Here is an 18338-nt window from a genome sequence, read left to right on the forward strand (position 1 = left end):
TAATGTTGTATTGATCAGTGCAAGGGACAATAAGGACAGAATTATGAATGTACAGGTCCCTTAGTTCACAGAAGATCAGGTCAACACCAAGACAAACATATTATAACATGTGAGGTCTGGCAACATAACTGACGTTTCATCATTACATAGAGAGCACAGAGCAGGAATGTATTTAAACATCAAATATATCTTTAAAAAACCTTACAAACTTCTGTCTAATGGATACATTTCAATCAATTCAAGTCAACTTTATTTAAGTGATGGGAAACAATCAAACATCCTAAGGGTAACTATAACGTTTTACATGTGTAAAGGTTTTTTTGTTTGTTTTGTTTTTAATGGTGGAAAGGATTTTTTTTTACACAATTCACTGATTATGCTTAGTGTATTGAACAACATGCAGTATTTAACAAAACATTTCAGATCTGCAGGTAGCTCCCTCACAGACTAGCCAGAGAGAGATTCATCTGTTGTACTTCATTAAAAGAAAGTGGTCATGACAAAAGTTTTATTTACATTTTTAGAGGCTTCCAATGAGTCTCACACCATTGTGATGTCTACCTGAATTTTACTGGAACATTAGTGCTCCCTAGTGGCAGAACAACATACTTGCATGAGTGTCTGAGATTAATAAAATATTTTACTTCCATTCATTGCCACAGGCCAAGATGAACCTTATGAAGCGATTCAACACTTTCTTTTTATTATATTCATTTAAAAATGTAAACACATAAATGAATGTTAAAAAGCATTAAAAGACATTAAAAAGTACGTCATGCCATGGGGTAAATCATTTTTGGGACATGAGAAACTTTTTAGAATTCCTCTCAGGCATGAAAATAATGATGTAACATTTAGGTGCAAAAATACACAAAAGTACTCCATAACTAGAAGCTAAAATGGCAAATATCTCCACAGCTACAGTAAATTTCCCAGGGGAACTGACATAGGCTGGGATAAAGGTGATCCAAACAGCGCAAAATATGAGCATACTGAATGTGATAAATTTGGCTTCGTTAAAATTATCAGGCAATTTTCGGGCTAAAAAAGCCAGGATGAAGCAGAAGACAGCTAAGCAGCCAATGTAACCCAACACACAACAGAAAAGGGCAACTGAACCCAGGTGACATTCTAAAATGATCCGATCGCGGTACATCCAGGTGTTCTTCACTGGATATGGTGGTGCTGTGATAAGCCAAGCCACACAAACCCCACCCTGCAGGATCGAACATAAAAACACACCCAGTCTCTGCTGAGGGGGGCGAAACCAGCGGGCAGTGTTGTTACCAGGCAGCGTGGCTTTAAAGGCCATAAGCACCACTAGAGTCTTACTGAGGAGACAGGAGAGGCAGAGGGCAAAAGTCAAGCCAAAAGCAGTCCGTCTTAGAGGGCATGCCCAGCGTGATGGCTGACCCAGGAAGGTTAGCGCACATATGAAGCAGAGAGTGAGAGAAATCAGCAACAGAAAGCTCAGTTCCGAATTATTAGCTCGAACCAGGGGTGTGTCGCGATGGCGAAAGAAGATTACAGCAACTGTCATTGCACAAACTGCACCCAGAATGGCTATAGCTGCCAGGGCCATGCCAAAAGCCTCCGAGTAGGATAGGAACTCAATCTGCTTGGGAACACAAAGGTTGCGACGTTGATTGGACCAGAAGTCTTCGGGGCAAAGCATGCATTCAGGTTGATCTAAAAATGGATGCATAAACACACAGAAAGGGACATTTACCTAAAATTCATTCAAGGGAAATAAGTTTTAATGGTGATTTGTAATGAATGGTTTAAAAAAGGTTAACTGATGCAAACAGACAGTAATACCAGTCATTGAATGTATGTGTGTGTCAGTATGATAATACCAGTAATATTGCTGATGCTTCCCTCTGCACAAAGCACACAGTCATAGCAGCATACAGGCTGACCCTCTCTTGTAACCTTTCTGTATCCCTGTGGACAACTAGCAGAGCACACAGACACTGGTATCTATAAGAGAGAGAAGACATTGTAATCAAAATATCTGTGTGATTATAGAGACTAGATAGCCACAATAATAATAAAATAAATTGATACAAATAAATTACCAAGTTATAAGTAATTGAAGAACTGATAAAAAAGTATGTCATCTTTGATAAAATGTCTGCTAAATGCAATAAATGTAATATTGAAACAGTTATTATCAAACACTATTTAAAATAAGTGAACATTAGAAATTCTGATTATTAGCAACCAAGTATGAGACTCCAAACTTGTACCTCCTTAGTTCCTCCATGCCAGATGATTTTGTCCTGGTTCAGCACTAACTGCTCTGCTGTCGAAAAAGAAGAGTCAAAGCGACCCACTGTAACATACTGTACCGGACCCTCATCTGACCCTCTCTGCCAGTTCACTATGTCGTATGATCCGGCGGGGTCTCCATTCTTATCAAAGTGGATCAAATCTCCAAACATGTTTGTGTAGTTCACTTTCCTCAGGACCTCAACAACCTGGACAAGATTAATGCACAGAAAATGTTACCGTTGGCATAATGTATAAAAATATGGTTAAAATACAAATATTAAAAAATACAAAGAATATGGTTAAAATAAAAATAATATAAAATAATATTCACAATATTATGCCACATAAATGTGTCTCTTAAAGATTACATAAACACTGCTTTTATTGGAATTCACACAAGTATGTATTGCTGTACCTGCCAGGGCTGTAGATTATGAATATCAGGGCACTGCTGTGTCAAGGCAGAACCATTCTCTCTTTGACACAGAAGCAGGTTATGCAGTGCATTTGCCACCGTGTAAACAGCCTTGTGAATGTTGTATGTCACCCTGAGCTCTGACACATCATTATAGATACTATTAATGTCCTGGACCCTCTCCCTGCCAGTACAGATATGGCTGTAGTGCACTTGTTCAGTTGTGGAAGGAGCAGGAAGACTTGTGTTTAATGAGCACTGGAACTGCATTTCCCAGAACTCCCTTGCAAATGCATTGTAAGGCTCAGCCAGGGGCTGTATGCTTTCAAGAAATTGTTTAACGCCAGGTATCTCAGCTCGGCGGATGGCGAAGCCGATGGTGCCACTTAGTGAGGGGTAGTTCTCTTTAGTAGAGATGAGAATGGAAGTCACCCAGGCTTCACTGGCCACCCACTGCTTCCCAGTCACATTCTGTCTAACTATTTCATCCACTACTGGCTTGATGTCCTCCTCGATGGCAAAAACCACCAAAACACGTGCTGTAGAATCTCGAATGGTCTTGACGATATCCTGCAGCTGTTGCTGAGTTGGCAGTTTGGGTATGATTGTTCGATAAGCCACACACACACCCAACTGTGCCACTGCAGTGGTGAACAGATCTATGCCGGTGCGCCCATAAGCGTCATCGGCCCCTATTGTGCCCACCCAAGTCCATCCGAAGTGCTTCACCAGACGAGCAAGAGCACTGGCCTGATTAACATCACTGGGAATTGTGCGAAAGAAATAAGGGAACTGGTGCTTGTCACTCAGGCAAGCACACGAGGCAAAATAACTCACCTGAAGCAGAGATGTGGACAGTGATTCAGAAAAATATTGAAAGAAGAGTGAACAGAGAAAGTGGCAAAGAGTATACAAATACAGAATTCTTTCATTTCAAATAATTTTGTCTTGCTGATCTGTCCTCACCAGCGGGATACGGAACAGGTTTAGTATTCTGGAAATGGCCATTGAGAGGGTGGATCCAGAGTCCCCAATAATAATGGGGATGCTCGGGGAGGAGCATTCCCCCAAACTGCTTATCTTCTTGGGTTGAGAGACTACAGACAATGCAGTCCTCAGAGACAGAGCAGTCAGCCCACATGTGTCATACAGCCTATAGCCCAGTGTGATGTTTGGCAGAAGGGCAGGGTTTCGGTTGATCTCCTCAATGAAAAAGATCATTGACTGAGACCAGCGGAACACTCGCATGTTAAACCTGGAAGAAAGATCAAGCTTCAGTTAATTTCAAAACTCAAAAACAGATTATATAAGCACAGGCTGATACAAAGACAGGGCATTTTGTCTCTAAACAAAATATATTGAGCATATCAGCACATATTTTATCTTTGACCCAATAAACTCTGAAATAAACAATAATCAGTTTTGTATTCTTATATGAATAGGAACTACATCTGATTTTTTTTGTTACCCCCTACATTTCCTCTGGTCTGGCAGACTTCTAAAGTTCAGCTCCTGGTCGACGCCTTTGGAGTGGATGGGAAACATCCCAGCTAGAACTACATGGCCCTCCTTATAGACCACAGTTGAGTCTAGGTCCTTCCAGAGTTTACAGTCTGTAAACTCATTGCTTTGAATGGGGTAGAGAAAAGAAAATACCAAATGTAAAACCTGGAGAACTGGCATCTTCATCTCGATCTTGGCACAGTGTTCTTCTGAGCCACAACTGGAAACTGGGGATCTGGGTGAAGGACTTTATAGAGGTAATGGACTGAAGATGCTCTCTACAGGGACATAACACGAGGACACACACACACATACACACACAAATGTGTACAAAACCATACATAAACACAATATACAATGTGCTAGCCTAATATCAATATCAACTCAACCTATTCATAAAAAATATACCCAGTAAAATATTAATTAAGAAGATAAGAAATTACCCTGCAACAGAGGGTTTGTTACATACAGAAACAATAAAATATAAGTATTTGAAGAAAAAATAAATAAATTGATATTTCTTTAATTAATACATGTGCATGGCTGGGTCATTCTCATGAAATCATTTTTGCCAAACTTCACTGAATATTGTTTAGACTATACTTATGTGGACCTTGTCAATCTCAATCTCAATATTTTAATACTATTATTAGAAAAAATGTTCTTCATCATATTTTGACACACACACACACACACACACACACACACACACACACACACACACACACACACACACACACACACACACACACACACACACACACACACACACACACACACACACACACACTGTTTCACATATTCAATTGTGTTTGTTCTTAGTCATTTTCATGGACTTTTAGTTTGTATTCTTTAGTCACATGCGTTTCTTTGTTTTAGTTTCCCACCACTCATCAGTTTACATGGACATTAACCTTCATCACAGCTGTCATTTAGTTCATCACCATGTTCCTCACCTTCACTCAGTGTTGGTCTGGTCTCGTTTGTGAATGGGTTGCTAATACTGTCTGTGATTTTGCCTGTTGGATTATTATTAAACCCTGCATTTTAACTTTATTCTGTTCTTCGTCTGTCTTTCTGCAACCTTGCCAACTGTAGACCCAACAAATACATGGATTATTCAGCTAAATTTGCTGTGATTGCCTAAAAAAACTTTTTTTTTTACACAATTTTTTAAATTGTTTTTTAACAATTTTGCCATCTTCCCGTCACCTGCCCCTACAACGACGAGACTCCACCATGCGCTCTCGTCACTGATGAGCTCTGGGTCTGCTGCATCGGGCACTCTCCATCGCTGCCGGGGTTTAATCGTTGTCCACCTTTCACCATCCCTTTTTTAGTTTGTATTCTTTAGTCACGTTTCCTTGTTTGCGTTTTCCGCTGCTCATCAGTTTCCATGAACACTAATTTTCATGCTATAGCTGTTACTGTTACACATACTTGTTTGTGCTAAAGTGGAACAATTCCAAGTATACTTAAGTACAATTTAAATATATTCACTCAGCATAAACTTCAAATGTGTTTTGGTGACATCACAATTTCAATTAAATTACACTGTAAGAGTGTTGAACATACATTAATACTTTACTGATAACAAACGTTTAGTAATTTTAAAACACATTGCAATGGCATTCCAAGTAAACTTGAAGTGTACTAATGGCATCATTATAGTGTGCTTCAAATAGGCTACAATGAAGTAATCTTTATAAATAATGGCACAGCTTATGAATTTGCCTTTTGCTGACATTAGACACCCCTCAGTATACCACTAACTTATCCGGTGAACATCAGTGAGGCAATGGGAACAGATATATATATGAACATTGAATGTAGGAACCAGTACGGGCTGGAGTCGAACCCGGGTCGCTACCACAAAAGTGCACTCGCTTTACCAGTTACGCCACCATAAACCAGCATTACATTAGTTTTCTTCTTGTGCACGCATTATAACACAGACAGCTCCGTTCGTTGGTGGAAGAATGTGAACGTGCAGAACTGCGTGTTTTTCAGTGCGTGCAGATGGAATAAAACCATCTGTAACATTTCTCTGCCGATTCAACTCTCAATGTCTCCACTGCTAAAACTACATACTACCACAACAAAATCAACAACTGCTCCGACTCTCGTGCACTTTTCAAAACATTCTCTTCGCTCCTTCCCCCCCCCCCTTTGTCAACTCTTACAGCTGATGACTTTGCATCATTTTTCACAAACAAAACCTCTTCCATAAGCAGCCAATTCTCCACACCACAAACCGACACACACATCTCAACAACCATCACACACACGTTCCCCTCCTTCTCTCTGCTCTCCGAAGCAGATGTCTCCAAACTCATCCTTTCCAATCATCCCACTACATGTCCGCTTGATCCTATCCCCACTCACCTCCTTCAGGCCATTTCTTCTTCTGTTACTCCTGCACTCACTTACATTGTCAACACCTCTCTTCACACCGGGACTTTCCCCACAGCATTTAAGCAAGCTCAAGAAACCCTCTCTAAACCCAGCACTTTTAGAAAACTACAGACCGGTATCCCTTCTGCCTTTCATTGCAAAGACACTTGAGCGGGTTGTGTTTAATCAGCTCTCTACGTTTCTTGAACAGAACAACCTCCTGGACATCAACCAATCCGGTTTCAAAAGCGGCCACTCAACTGAGACTGCCCTGCTCTCGGTTACGGAGGCACTGAGACAGGCAAGAGCAGCTTCCAAATCCACAGTACTTATCTTACTGGATTTGTCTGCTGCTTTTGACACAGTCAATCACCAGATCCTCCTGTCAACTCTCATGAAGATGGGCATCTCAGGAACCGCTCTCCAGTGGTTCAAGTCTTACCTCTCAGGTAGGTCCTTCAGGGTGTCATGGAGTGGTGAAGTGTCTAAGTCACATCATCTAGCCACTGGCGTTCCCCAGGGCTCAGTGCTTGGACCACTTCTCTTCTCCATCTACATGTCATCATTGGGATCGGTCATTCAGAAACATGGCTTTTCCTATCACTGCTATGCCGACGACACTCAACTTTACTTCTCATTTCAACCTGATGATCCATCGGTTGGTGTTCGTATCACTGCCTGCCTAACAGACATTTCAGCCTGGATGAAGGAACATCACCTGCAACTCAACCTTACAAAGACAGAACTGCTTGTGGTCTCAGCCAAACCAGCACTGCATCACAATCTCTCCATTCAACTAGGATCATCAACCATAACTCCGTCCAGGACAGCCAGGAACCTTGGGGTTGTGATTGATGATCAGCTAAAATTCACTGACCAAATCACTGCAACAACCCGGTCCTGCAGATTTGCACTATTCAACATTAGGAAGATTAGACCCTTCCTATCAGATCATGCCACACAACTACTGGTACAAGCTCTTGTTCTCTCCAGTCTGGACTACTGTAATGCTCTTCTAGCGGGCCTTCCGGCATGCACTATCACACCCTTGCAACTGATCCAGAATGCAGCGGCGAGGTTGGTCTTTAATGACCCGAAGAGAGCACACGTCACGCCTCTCTTCATCAGTCTGCACTGGCTAGCAATAGCCGCTCGCATCAAATTCAAGGCACTGGTGCTCGCCTTCAAAGCAACCACTGGCTCTGCACCAATATACCTAAACTCGCTTGTTCAGACTTACACACCCTCCAGGAACTTACGTTCTGCCAGTGAACGACGCCTTGTGGTGCCATACCAGAGAGGCATGAAATCGCTCTCACGGACCTTTTCCTGGACCGTTCCCACCTGGTGGAATGACCTGCCTATCTCAATTCGTGTGGCCGAGTCTGTAGCCATTTTCAAAAAACGTCTAAAGACACATCTTTTCCAGCAGCACCTGACCAATCAAGAATAGCACTTATCATTCTATTCATTGTCTGTCTGTCTTATTTAAAAAAATAAAAAAATAAAAAATCTGTTCTGTGCTACATTAACTGAGACTTGTTACAGCACTTGCATATTGTTGCCCTTGACTTCTCTAGTTGCTTCTATTTCCCTCATTTGTAAGTCGCTTTGGATAAAAGCATCTGCTAAATGACTAAATGTAAATGTAAATGTCAATGTACTGCGTAACTGCTCCTGATGTAAAACACAATGAAATAATTTGGCAGTCTCGCATTATGCTGCGGATTTAAATGTGACACATTAATTGAAATTATTTACTTTTGATGCAGTTAACGTTTTTGTGTAATTTTTGAGGACTGATCAGGATCATTTTAAAAAACATAATGCAACGGGCCATTAAAGAACCATTAATGGGAAAGGTGTATTAGTACAGGTGCATTGGTGCAAGTCTATTTGAATTGATTTAAACAATAGCCTACCTGATATTCAAAGTGTGGGCAAATTATTAAAAAGGTTAAGGTCATAATTATAAAACTTACCTGCAAACTTTTATCTTGGCATATACTGTTTTTATACTCAACAAGTAGAACTTAAATACGGTTCATTGAATTGTACATTTAATCATAACAGGTCAACAGAGTATTCAACAAAAATAAATTAGTCAAGTAGTACTTAAATATTTAACAAATTAAATAATTGTATTTGCAAATTGCTCATTGTTACATGTGCGCTGTAGGAAAAGGTTGTGGAAATTCTGCCATTACAGCACCTGTTAGCAGATATAAACTAGATGTTTCAGTTTATACCTCAAATTTCCTTTAGTTTGCACAAAAAAAGACTCATCTATAAAAATTACATAACATCATCTAAAAATGATTTCATCATTCTCAGATTTGAAATACATGGTGAGACTTGTGTTTAGCTGCAAAGAGTTTCTAGACTCTAAAAGGGTTTCCTTCTGAGAAATGTGCCAAATCTGCAACATTCCCAATAGTCTGCACTCTAGTGAATTCAGTTGTTTAGCAAAAGTACAGCAAAACCTATTGTTGGTGAGTGTGATGGCATTAGTTTTATGGTGTGTTCGAAACATAGATCAAGCACAGTGGTCTGAGGTGTCAACTTCTGGTTCAACCAGTCCTGGATTAAGAACACGTAGGGCCCTGGGGCTATAACAAACTCAAGGTCCCCCATAGTAGCCGATCTTGGTGCCACAACGTTTTCTACCACAGAAATAAATAGTATTTTTTTAAAAACAAAATCTTCAAATCACAGAGATACAATGAGTATATACTGTCTGAATATTCAATTTGAATATTAAGTAGGCCTATATATAAATATTCCAAGGCTGCAACACATTAACAGCATAAATGCATTAACAGATATGAGGTCAAAGCAAACAGGTTTCCAGAAACAGCAGCAACTTTTAAGCATATACAACTGCCTTAAGGAGTTAAAACCAGTGAGGTCCTAAATTTTATCTATTTTGGGGGGTTTGATCCCCCAAGAAAATTTTGCTTTCTCTGATCTATATATGTGCATTTTAAGATGTTTGAAGGCTAAAAAAATTTTAATAACTTGCTTTCAAAACCATGTTGGTGGGCAGTATATCTCCTCATTCCATCACTCTCATTTCTATTGCTCTCACTCTTTCTTTTTCTCTCAGTCTCTTTCTCTTGCCCTGTCAAAACTGAGCTCTGGCTGAGAGTCTTTTCATTGTTTAACATATCTATCCTAAAACAGCTGTCAAATATGAAATGTTTAGTTAAGCTACTTACATTTCACACTGTTTACTAAAGCGTTGCGCGACTCACACTGCGAAATGCGAATTCGTACTCAGCAGCTTCTGTGGACATAAAGCCCACCTCTTTAATTTGATTGGTCTTCCACGTCCCAGCTCCAAGTCTCCTGGATTCCACTCCAGGCTTCAACAAGCCCGCTCCAAGCGTCCATGAGCCCGCTCCAGCTCTCCTCGAGCCCGCTCCAGCCCTTGAACTCGCCCCATTCCAAGAGCCCTTCCTGCCACCCCTGAACCTCCCCAAAGAAAGGGGGGGGGGGGGGGGCATAAGCCAGTGGGTGGGGCTCCTGTTACGCCGAGGCCACCAGAGACTCCTGTTCCGCCAAGCCCAACCGGAGACTCCCCATCCACCATGGCCGCCCACGGCTCCTGATCCACCCAGACACCTGCCACGGTCCTCCAGAGCTCCAGGGTTCCCGCCCCCCCTCTTGTGTAATGTCACAAGTCTAGTCTGTCTCGTTTGTGTTTTTGCTTTAGTCACATGTTCTTTTTTTCAGTTTTCCCACCACTCATGTGTTTCCTTGGTTACCCTCGTTATTCTAGTTCTGTTCAGCTGTGTTTAGTTATCTTCTTCTGTATCACCTGTGCCCTTCGTTTGTTCAGTCTTCTGTGTTTGTATTTAAGTTCCTTTTGTTCACTCACTCCTTGTCTGGTCACAGTTATGTTAAGTCTGTTATACATTTTGTTTTTACTTGCCTGTATTTAGTAACCTTCTTCAGTAAACTTTGTTTGAGTTGCGTATCTGCCTGTCCTTACCTTCCTGCCTGAGTGACTGTAACAAAAGTAGTGTTAATACTCTATTAGTCAATTATTTCACAACATTTATTATGTACACCTTGGAAAAATACAGAGGTCTGGACCTCGGCAACCTCATAGCTGACTACGGCCATGATTACAGTTGTGTAGGCAGCCTATAGTTTACCTCAACACTTCAAAGCATGGTCGGAGCTTTTCAGTCTGGTTCAGCTAGTTTTGCCACAGAGCCTTTACTGTGCACATGATGTTGCACTTGTATTAAATTCAAATGGATAAAGCGACTGCCTGGTTTAATCAGGTAGCGCCGTTTCATTACCTAGCTTTTGGTGTTTGTTCCCATGCACTCACAGCACTCCAGTATATAACATGGCTTAATATGTGGGGGGCGTTGTGTTTCGGTGAGTGGCCCACCAGGAAAAGTTTAGGTGCTCCTGATTGACTGTCAAACATTCAATCACTGGCCCCCTCCGTCCTAGCCCTTATGTTAATCCGGCCCTGGGTTAATGGTAGGACATTGGGGCAGGCCAATGGAAGGTTTGGCTTCGGCAGTTACAGTGTTTTCAAGTCATGTCAGAAATAATGTATTTATGAGTTAAAATGCACATGAACATCAGCACAACTCGTAATTATGAGTTTTGGTAACCTTGGATTTTCTTAAGACTTTCCGAGTTAGGTGCGTGATGTGAGAAAACGTCAGAGGCAATGGATGCAGAGTCTGTCCTAGTGAGAAAAAAAAAACGATGCCAAAATATATTTAAAATAGTCCTACATTTATTTAATACTAACTATACTACAAACCCATTAATATATTTACTAAGGGCATCCAGACATAATGATTTTTATAATTCACAAACGGTATATTCTATCCCCTAACGCAACCCCTAAACCTACCCAACACAGAAAATGGTACTGGAAGTACTATCCTCGTTGGGACATTTGGTCCCCATAACATGGGGAATACCAGGTACACATATATACTCGGTTTTGCTATCTTTGTGGGGACTCTTAATGGGTTCAATGGTTTTTATACTGTACAGACTGTATATTCTGTCCCCCTACACTAACCCTACCCCTAAACCTACACATCACAGGAAAGTTGCTGCATTTGTACATTTTCAAACAAAAAACATCTAGTATGTTTATTAATCTATTTCCCTCATGGGTACCACTGGCTGGTCCCAACAATGTAGGTGGTTTCAGGTTTAACTATCCTTGTGGGGACATTTGGTTAACCACAATGTAATAAAAACCTACACACACACCTCAGGTATACCCTACATTATTGGTATAAAAAGTGTTCCTTCCAAAATCCTTTTTCTTGTGGGAACATATTTTTGTTCTCATGAGGAGAACAGCTTATAAATCATATGATGATCAGTGATGTTTTTGAAAATGTAAAAATGCACACGTTTTCTGTGATGGATAAGTTTAGGGGGAGGGTTAGGGGATATAATATACAGTTTGTACAAAATAAATATATGTCTATAGAATGTCCCCATAAAACATGGAAACCCAACGAGTGTGTGAGTGTGTGTGCAGGACAACCACATATTTAGCATGGAGTGGAATAGTTTAAGAACAGTATAAAAAAATATATATTTTTTGATTACTACTCTGACTATGGGAGAGGCCATATTCCCTTATAAATCCCTTATACTCTAAAATTGAATCAGTATCATTTTCAAATAAAGGGACTAAAATGAGAATGATCCAATCACATTCACAATATTTCCAGTTCCCAGACTGTAGTGTCTTATTTCCTCTTTTTTCCCCTCATGATGAAGAAAATGTAGATATGATCAACTTGATTGCAAAAATGAAGTGTATAAAATCATTAGTGCAGTTATTACAGTGTTCAATGAGTAAAAGAGAATGGATGATTACATGTTTGGCTTTTTTATTATGGCACATTGGGCTTTTTATGCACAGGGGATATAAAATGGTTTTCTTTCACTCATGTTATATGTGGAAGGTTTATAATTAATGCTGGTTTTATTTGATTTTGAATAAACTTTAATTGTGATAAACATTCATATTTGAATGACATAACAATTGTTTATTCCAGGAAACAGTTATGAAATCACAAAAAGCAATCTAAAAACATTTTATTGAGGGTCAGGTGGAAATCAAGAACACATTTCATTGTAATATAAACAAAACTTTTAGTCAATAAGCATTTCAATATTTACTTTCTGAATTGGATTTGGACATCAAAAATCTCTTTGTATTTTTCTCAGGTTTAAGCAAAATAATGTAACATTTTGGAGTGAAGATACAGAGCAGCAGGCCATAACTGGAGGCCAGAATGGCAAAAATCTCCACGGCCACAGTGTATTTCCCTGGTGAGCTGACATATGCCGGCACAAATGCAATCCACACAGCACAGAAGATCAACATGCTGAAAGTAATGAATTTAGCCTCATTGAAATTATCTGGGAGTTTTCGAGCAAAGAAGGCCAGCAGGAAGCAGACAGCTGCAAGTAGGCCGATGTAGCCCAGCACCAGTGAGAAGGCTAACGGAGAGCCCACATCACACAAAAGAATAATCCGGGCGGTTTCATGAGTCATAAGTTTACGTGGGATGGGAGGTGCCACACTCAGCCATGTGCAACAAATCACAACTTGCACAGCCGTGCACAAGAAGATAATGCCACGCTGCTGTAGAGGGCCGAACCATTTCATTACATTAGTGCCAGGTAGAGTGGCTCTAAAAGCCATGAGTACCACCATAGTCTTCCCAAGGATGCAGGACAGACAGAGTGAGAATGCAATACCAAATGCAGTGTGGCGGAGCCCACAAGACCAGAATGTGGGCTGCCCAATAAAGGCTAGCGCACACAAAAAACAAAGCCACAGTGAGCTAAGAATGAGGAAACTGAGCTCAGAGTTGTTAGCTCTGACCAGTGGTGTGTGGCGTTTAAGGGCAAATATCAAAGCAACTGCGAGTGTGAAACAGGATCCCAGCAGAGCCACAGCCAGCAAAGTGATGCCCATGGTATCATTGTAGGAAAGGAACTCCACCAGCTTCGGGATACAGCTGTCTCGTCTAGTATTGGACCAGAACTCAGGCAGGCACTTTTCACACTCTAAGGCATCTGATAAATGAAAGTATAAGATATTTTTTCCTCTACTATAAAGAGGAAGTACAGTAGCAAAATAATTTTTAAACAAATCTAAATTACTTTTGTTATACACAAACATCAGCAGGACAGAGTTGATTTAGGATGTACCTGTCTGATTGCTAACCTCCCCAGCTGCACAGACAATGCAGTCAAAGCAGCAGAGAGGAAAGTTTGGCCTGGTAGCCTTTCTAGTGCCTGGAGGACAGCTGGTGCTGCAGACGGACATAGGGACCTGCAATTCAGAGAAAAGACAAACTACAGAGATACACACCATACATTTATGCACAAGTACCCAGCAAATGCAAGAGCTACAGGGAGGAAAAGGAAGTGAGTTTCCAACATTGAATACTAAAACTTCTCAGTAAAAGTAAACGTAAAAAAAAAAAACTAAACTAAAACAATATTATAAATAAATTAATTTTTAAAAAAATTATTCACACTGGAGCATTACTTGTCTCTGATTTCCATTCCAGATTATGGATTTCTCTTCAATCACTAGTTTAGGCTGCATCGTTTCATCAAATCTCCCCACAGTGGCGTACCCCACCTCTCCGTTGCCAATGAGCTGCCAGTTGATGAGATCATACATGGCCACAGGATCTCCATTGCCATCAAACTTGGTCTCCTCACCAAAGTCATTAGTGAAGTGGATATGCTTTAAATAATTCAGGAGCTTCATGTGTATATAAGTGATTGGATTAGACACAAAAAGAGAATAAAATAAAGATAAAAGTAAAATATAAAAAGGGAACAGTTGTATCATTTGTTTAAAATGTATTATCTAAACTAAAGAACATTAATCTTAAAACAGAAGCTTAAGACATACAGATATAAAGGTTGTGCATTTTACCTGCCATGGCTGTATGTTGCTGGAATTGGGACACAATCCCCCAGCAAAGGGTCCTTTGCCTGGTTCACAGTGCAGCATTGAATCCAGAGCATGTGCAATGGCGTACACTGCCTTATAAACATTATAAGAGATTCTGAGCTGAGATACATCTGAGTAGATGTTACCAGTATTGGCAAGTACTTCAGAGCCATTGCAGCGGGGTCTAATAGAGAAGCTCTTACCGCTTGTACCTAGAGAGCACTTAAACATCTCCTGCCAAAACTGCAGAACAAATGGGTCTTGCGGGTATTTGGAGGGATGTAGCCGTAGCAGGAAAGGCTGCAGGCCGGGTATATCAGCCCTACGGATGGCATAGCCCATGGAACCCTGCAGGATGGAGTGGAATTTAGGAATGGAGAGGACGGCTGCTGTGATCCAGGCCTCGCTGGCCAACCATTGAATACCAGTGAGGTTTTGCCGAAGGGCCTCCGAAAAGAGAGCTCTTGCATCTTGCTCTAGAGCAAAGACCAGCACCACACGGGTTCCTGAATCGATGATCCTCTTTACAATCCTGGACATCTCTGTTTGGTCATGGTTTTTTGGGATTATTTCATAAAAAGCAATACATGCTCCTAGTTTGGTCACCTCATCATTAAAAATTTGAGCACCACCACGGCCATAAGCATCATCCCCTGCAAATGTGCCTAACCAGCTCCAACCGAAGTGCTGCACCAGCTGTGCAAGAGCATCCACTTGGAAAAAGTCACTGGGCATAGTCCTTAGAAATGCAGGAAACTCCAGTTTATTACTGAGACATGCACAACTTGAGAAATAGCTTACCTAGGGAGAGGAGAGGAGATCAGAGAGCATAGTATACTGTACATGACTGAAAAACAGGAATGTACCTCTGTTAGAGCATTAAAATGCACAACTCACCTGTGGAACATGAAAAACCCCCAGAAAGCGTGCAACCACTAGGGATAATGTGGATCCTCCATCACCAATGACAACAGGCACCCTGCCTCGGCACTGTGGTTTGCCTGCGCCCTCTTCATTCCCATTCATTAGGGCCAAGGCTGTGCGGAGTGCATGGAAATGGGTACTGCATGAATCATAAATCTTATAACCCAGAGTTAGGTTGGCTAGGAGTTGTTTATCTCTGTTGATCTCCTCTATCGCAAAAATCATTGTCTGCATCCATCTAAAGGTTCGGAAATTAAACCTTTGTGGGACAAAGAACATTCAATTATCAACTAAATCGTAAAACATTTCTAAAGTAAATGGCTAAATATTGTAAAACTGCTCAACAATATACTTAATAAATGAGAGAGAGAATGCCAGTCTGAAATGTGAATAATAAGCAAAAGGTGGGGAGGGGGGGACAGCATACAATTTAAAAATATTCAACATAAATGCAGCATTGTAATATTTTATGATAAGACTGACTGACCCTGAGCACTGCATAGGATGTGGCTCTGCAGTAAAAGACGGAGGAGATTCTACCACAGTATCATGTAGAGAAAAGAGGGCACCGATCATGATGTCTCCTTCACTGGTTAGCACAGGCAGGTCTGAGGTGCTGCGGATAAGACGACAGGTCTGAAGGAGCTGTGAAGAGATCAAAGTGCTGAGGAGCAAAACTGTCACACAAACATGCACACTGCTAAATGCCATTCTTTCTCTGTACACTTCACAGCAACCAAATTATACACCGCTTTGAAGCTTCATTGCACACACAGAGGAGTTTCCTACATGATATGATGCCACTAATATTTACAAATGCATGAACACACATTCTAGCTTACTCTCGCTAACACAGTGCACACAACATTCACTTAAGCCCAACTTTATACTGTACTCAGAAGCAACCTCAAAAAAACTTGTATAAACCATACACATTCCCAGAGGGAATCTCTCAGTACATAAACAGCACATAAGCACAACAAAACTTTATTTTACCTTTCTTAAAAGGTCACCAATAAAATAAAATAAAAATAAAACACATACATTATATAAGTTTCTTATATAATCATATTTTCCCACCAAAACTCCAAATCTCTTTAAAAACCCTCTATAGTATCCATAAAACTATAATATTTATATTCCAAAAATATTATTGTTGTTTTTCCTAAACTTCACTCCAAAAATAAAACAAACATCTAAAAAGAGCTCTTCAAAGGAATCAATCAATTCCTAAAAAACCCCCCAAAAAAGTAAGGGAATTAATCGTTCACAACTGAGGAAACAATAAAAACTATTTTTCTCTGCAATTACAAAAAAGGACAATTATAAGTAACTTCAGATTTAAAAATAGACACAAAAGCGTTAACAGCAATAATATCATAGAATATTCTCCATTGAATATCTCCAACCCCTTAGTCAATTGTGGCTAATAAATGACTTCCCATTCTTGTATTTCTTCATCTTTTACTCCAATTCTTGGCCTGCTAATAATGTGAGATGTTTCACTGTAACAACTTTAGCTTTGATGAATGTATCATCCCATCCATGCCGGGGGCTTAATTTCTCTAAAAGTCCATTCTTGACCCATAAAAAATGGTTCTTCTAATAGCTAATATAAAGAGGATTTTTGTGAGTAAAGTTTTCTGCATTCTACAATGTCCCAAGCTTTGAAAAAACTACATAAAAAGGAATAATTCCTCTCACATTTAAAACATTTCTGTCCAAAAGAAAAAAGTTTGTTTCACTCCTACATTTCCAACCTGCTTTAGAATGCAACCAGCTAATACTCGCCGTGAAATTTCTAAGTTAACAAATAAAAACTTTTACACAAATTGTATTCTAAAAGCAGCTTTTCTATTGGCCAAATGAATCAAACCTTGACCCGCAAACACTTATGATATATATCCCTCTGTGGTATCCAGTGCAATTAATCCCAAACACATAAGACATACATGAATGGAACCATCTCTATTTGTTTAATCTTACTTCTAGCATTTCTAAAATTCCCGCCATATTTTTCTTTTTCATAAAATAATTTCCTAAATAAACACATAAAACTTTTTTTTAAACTCTATGGGGATTCCATCGATTCCAGGAGCTTTACTATTGGTCATACTCATCACTGCTGAGTACAGTTCAGGCAATAACAATGGTGTCTCATGTTTAGCATTTATTTCAGATGATACTTTCGGAAGACCTTCAAAAAATGTATTTATTAAATTTATGTGCAACATTAAAATCTTTATATTCAGAGGCATACAGATTTGAATAATCAACAGACCCCTTATGAATTTCAGAAGGCTTTATCAAATCATTCCCATTATCACAGTAGTATTTGTTTGTTTCATTTTTTATTTTTAAGAAAGGGGAAACAATGCATATTAATGAACATTAAGACAAATGTAAATATGCCAGATTATAGTTTTAGGCTAATTTCCATCTGCAGACCCCCAGGCAGGTAGATGTTTCACATAAAAAGAAAGAAAAGAAAAACTATATATAACACAATAAGACAAAAACAGACACACTAATACAACAGTCAATATTAAAATACACAATAGAACAGTGACAAGTTAATTAGAGAAAGAGAAAGAAAATAATTTACAGTTAATCTGTATTGCACCGAGCCTAAGAGAGAAAGAAAAGTAATAATAAAATATGGCTATTGCACAGGCCCATCTTACAAACTTAACTAATTAGAATACAGTTCACATATGATCGCATGTTTGGGTCTCTCTCAACCACCGTTTCAATTGTATTTTTAAAGTAAGAAAAGTTGTACATTCCCTCACTGAAAGTGGGATACTGTTCCAAAACCTTGAGCCCTGAAACGACAGAACGTTT

The 18338-nt window shown here is 39.8% G+C and overlaps 1 protein-coding gene across 1 annotated transcript; it reads right to left on the minus strand.

Moving 5' to 3' along the window:
• Nucleotides 1-234: 234 nt before the first annotated feature.
• olfcw1 (olfactory receptor C family, w1) lies at nt 235-16085 on the minus strand. Its single transcript, XM_079826113.1, has 12 exons — nt 15982-16085; nt 15468-15753; nt 14553-15371; nt 14154-14375; nt 13811-13934; nt 12770-13675; nt 4158-4419; nt 3656-3944; nt 2690-3526; nt 2250-2480; nt 1857-1980; nt 235-1689 (listed from the first exon to the last, which is right to left on the minus strand). Exons 1-12 carry the CDS (start codon nt 16068-16070, stop codon nt 791-793), a joined length of 5088 nt encoding a protein of 1695 aa, XP_079682239.1. The 5' UTR covers nt 16071-16085; the 3' UTR covers nt 235-790.
• Nucleotides 16086-18338: the final 2253 nt, after the last annotated feature.

The sequence above is a fragment of the Gobio gobio genome (assembly GCF_949357685.1).
Source record: "Gobio gobio genome assembly, chromosome: 9".
NCBI classification, from domain to species: domain Eukaryota; kingdom Metazoa; phylum Chordata; class Actinopteri; order Cypriniformes; family Gobionidae; genus Gobio; species Gobio gobio.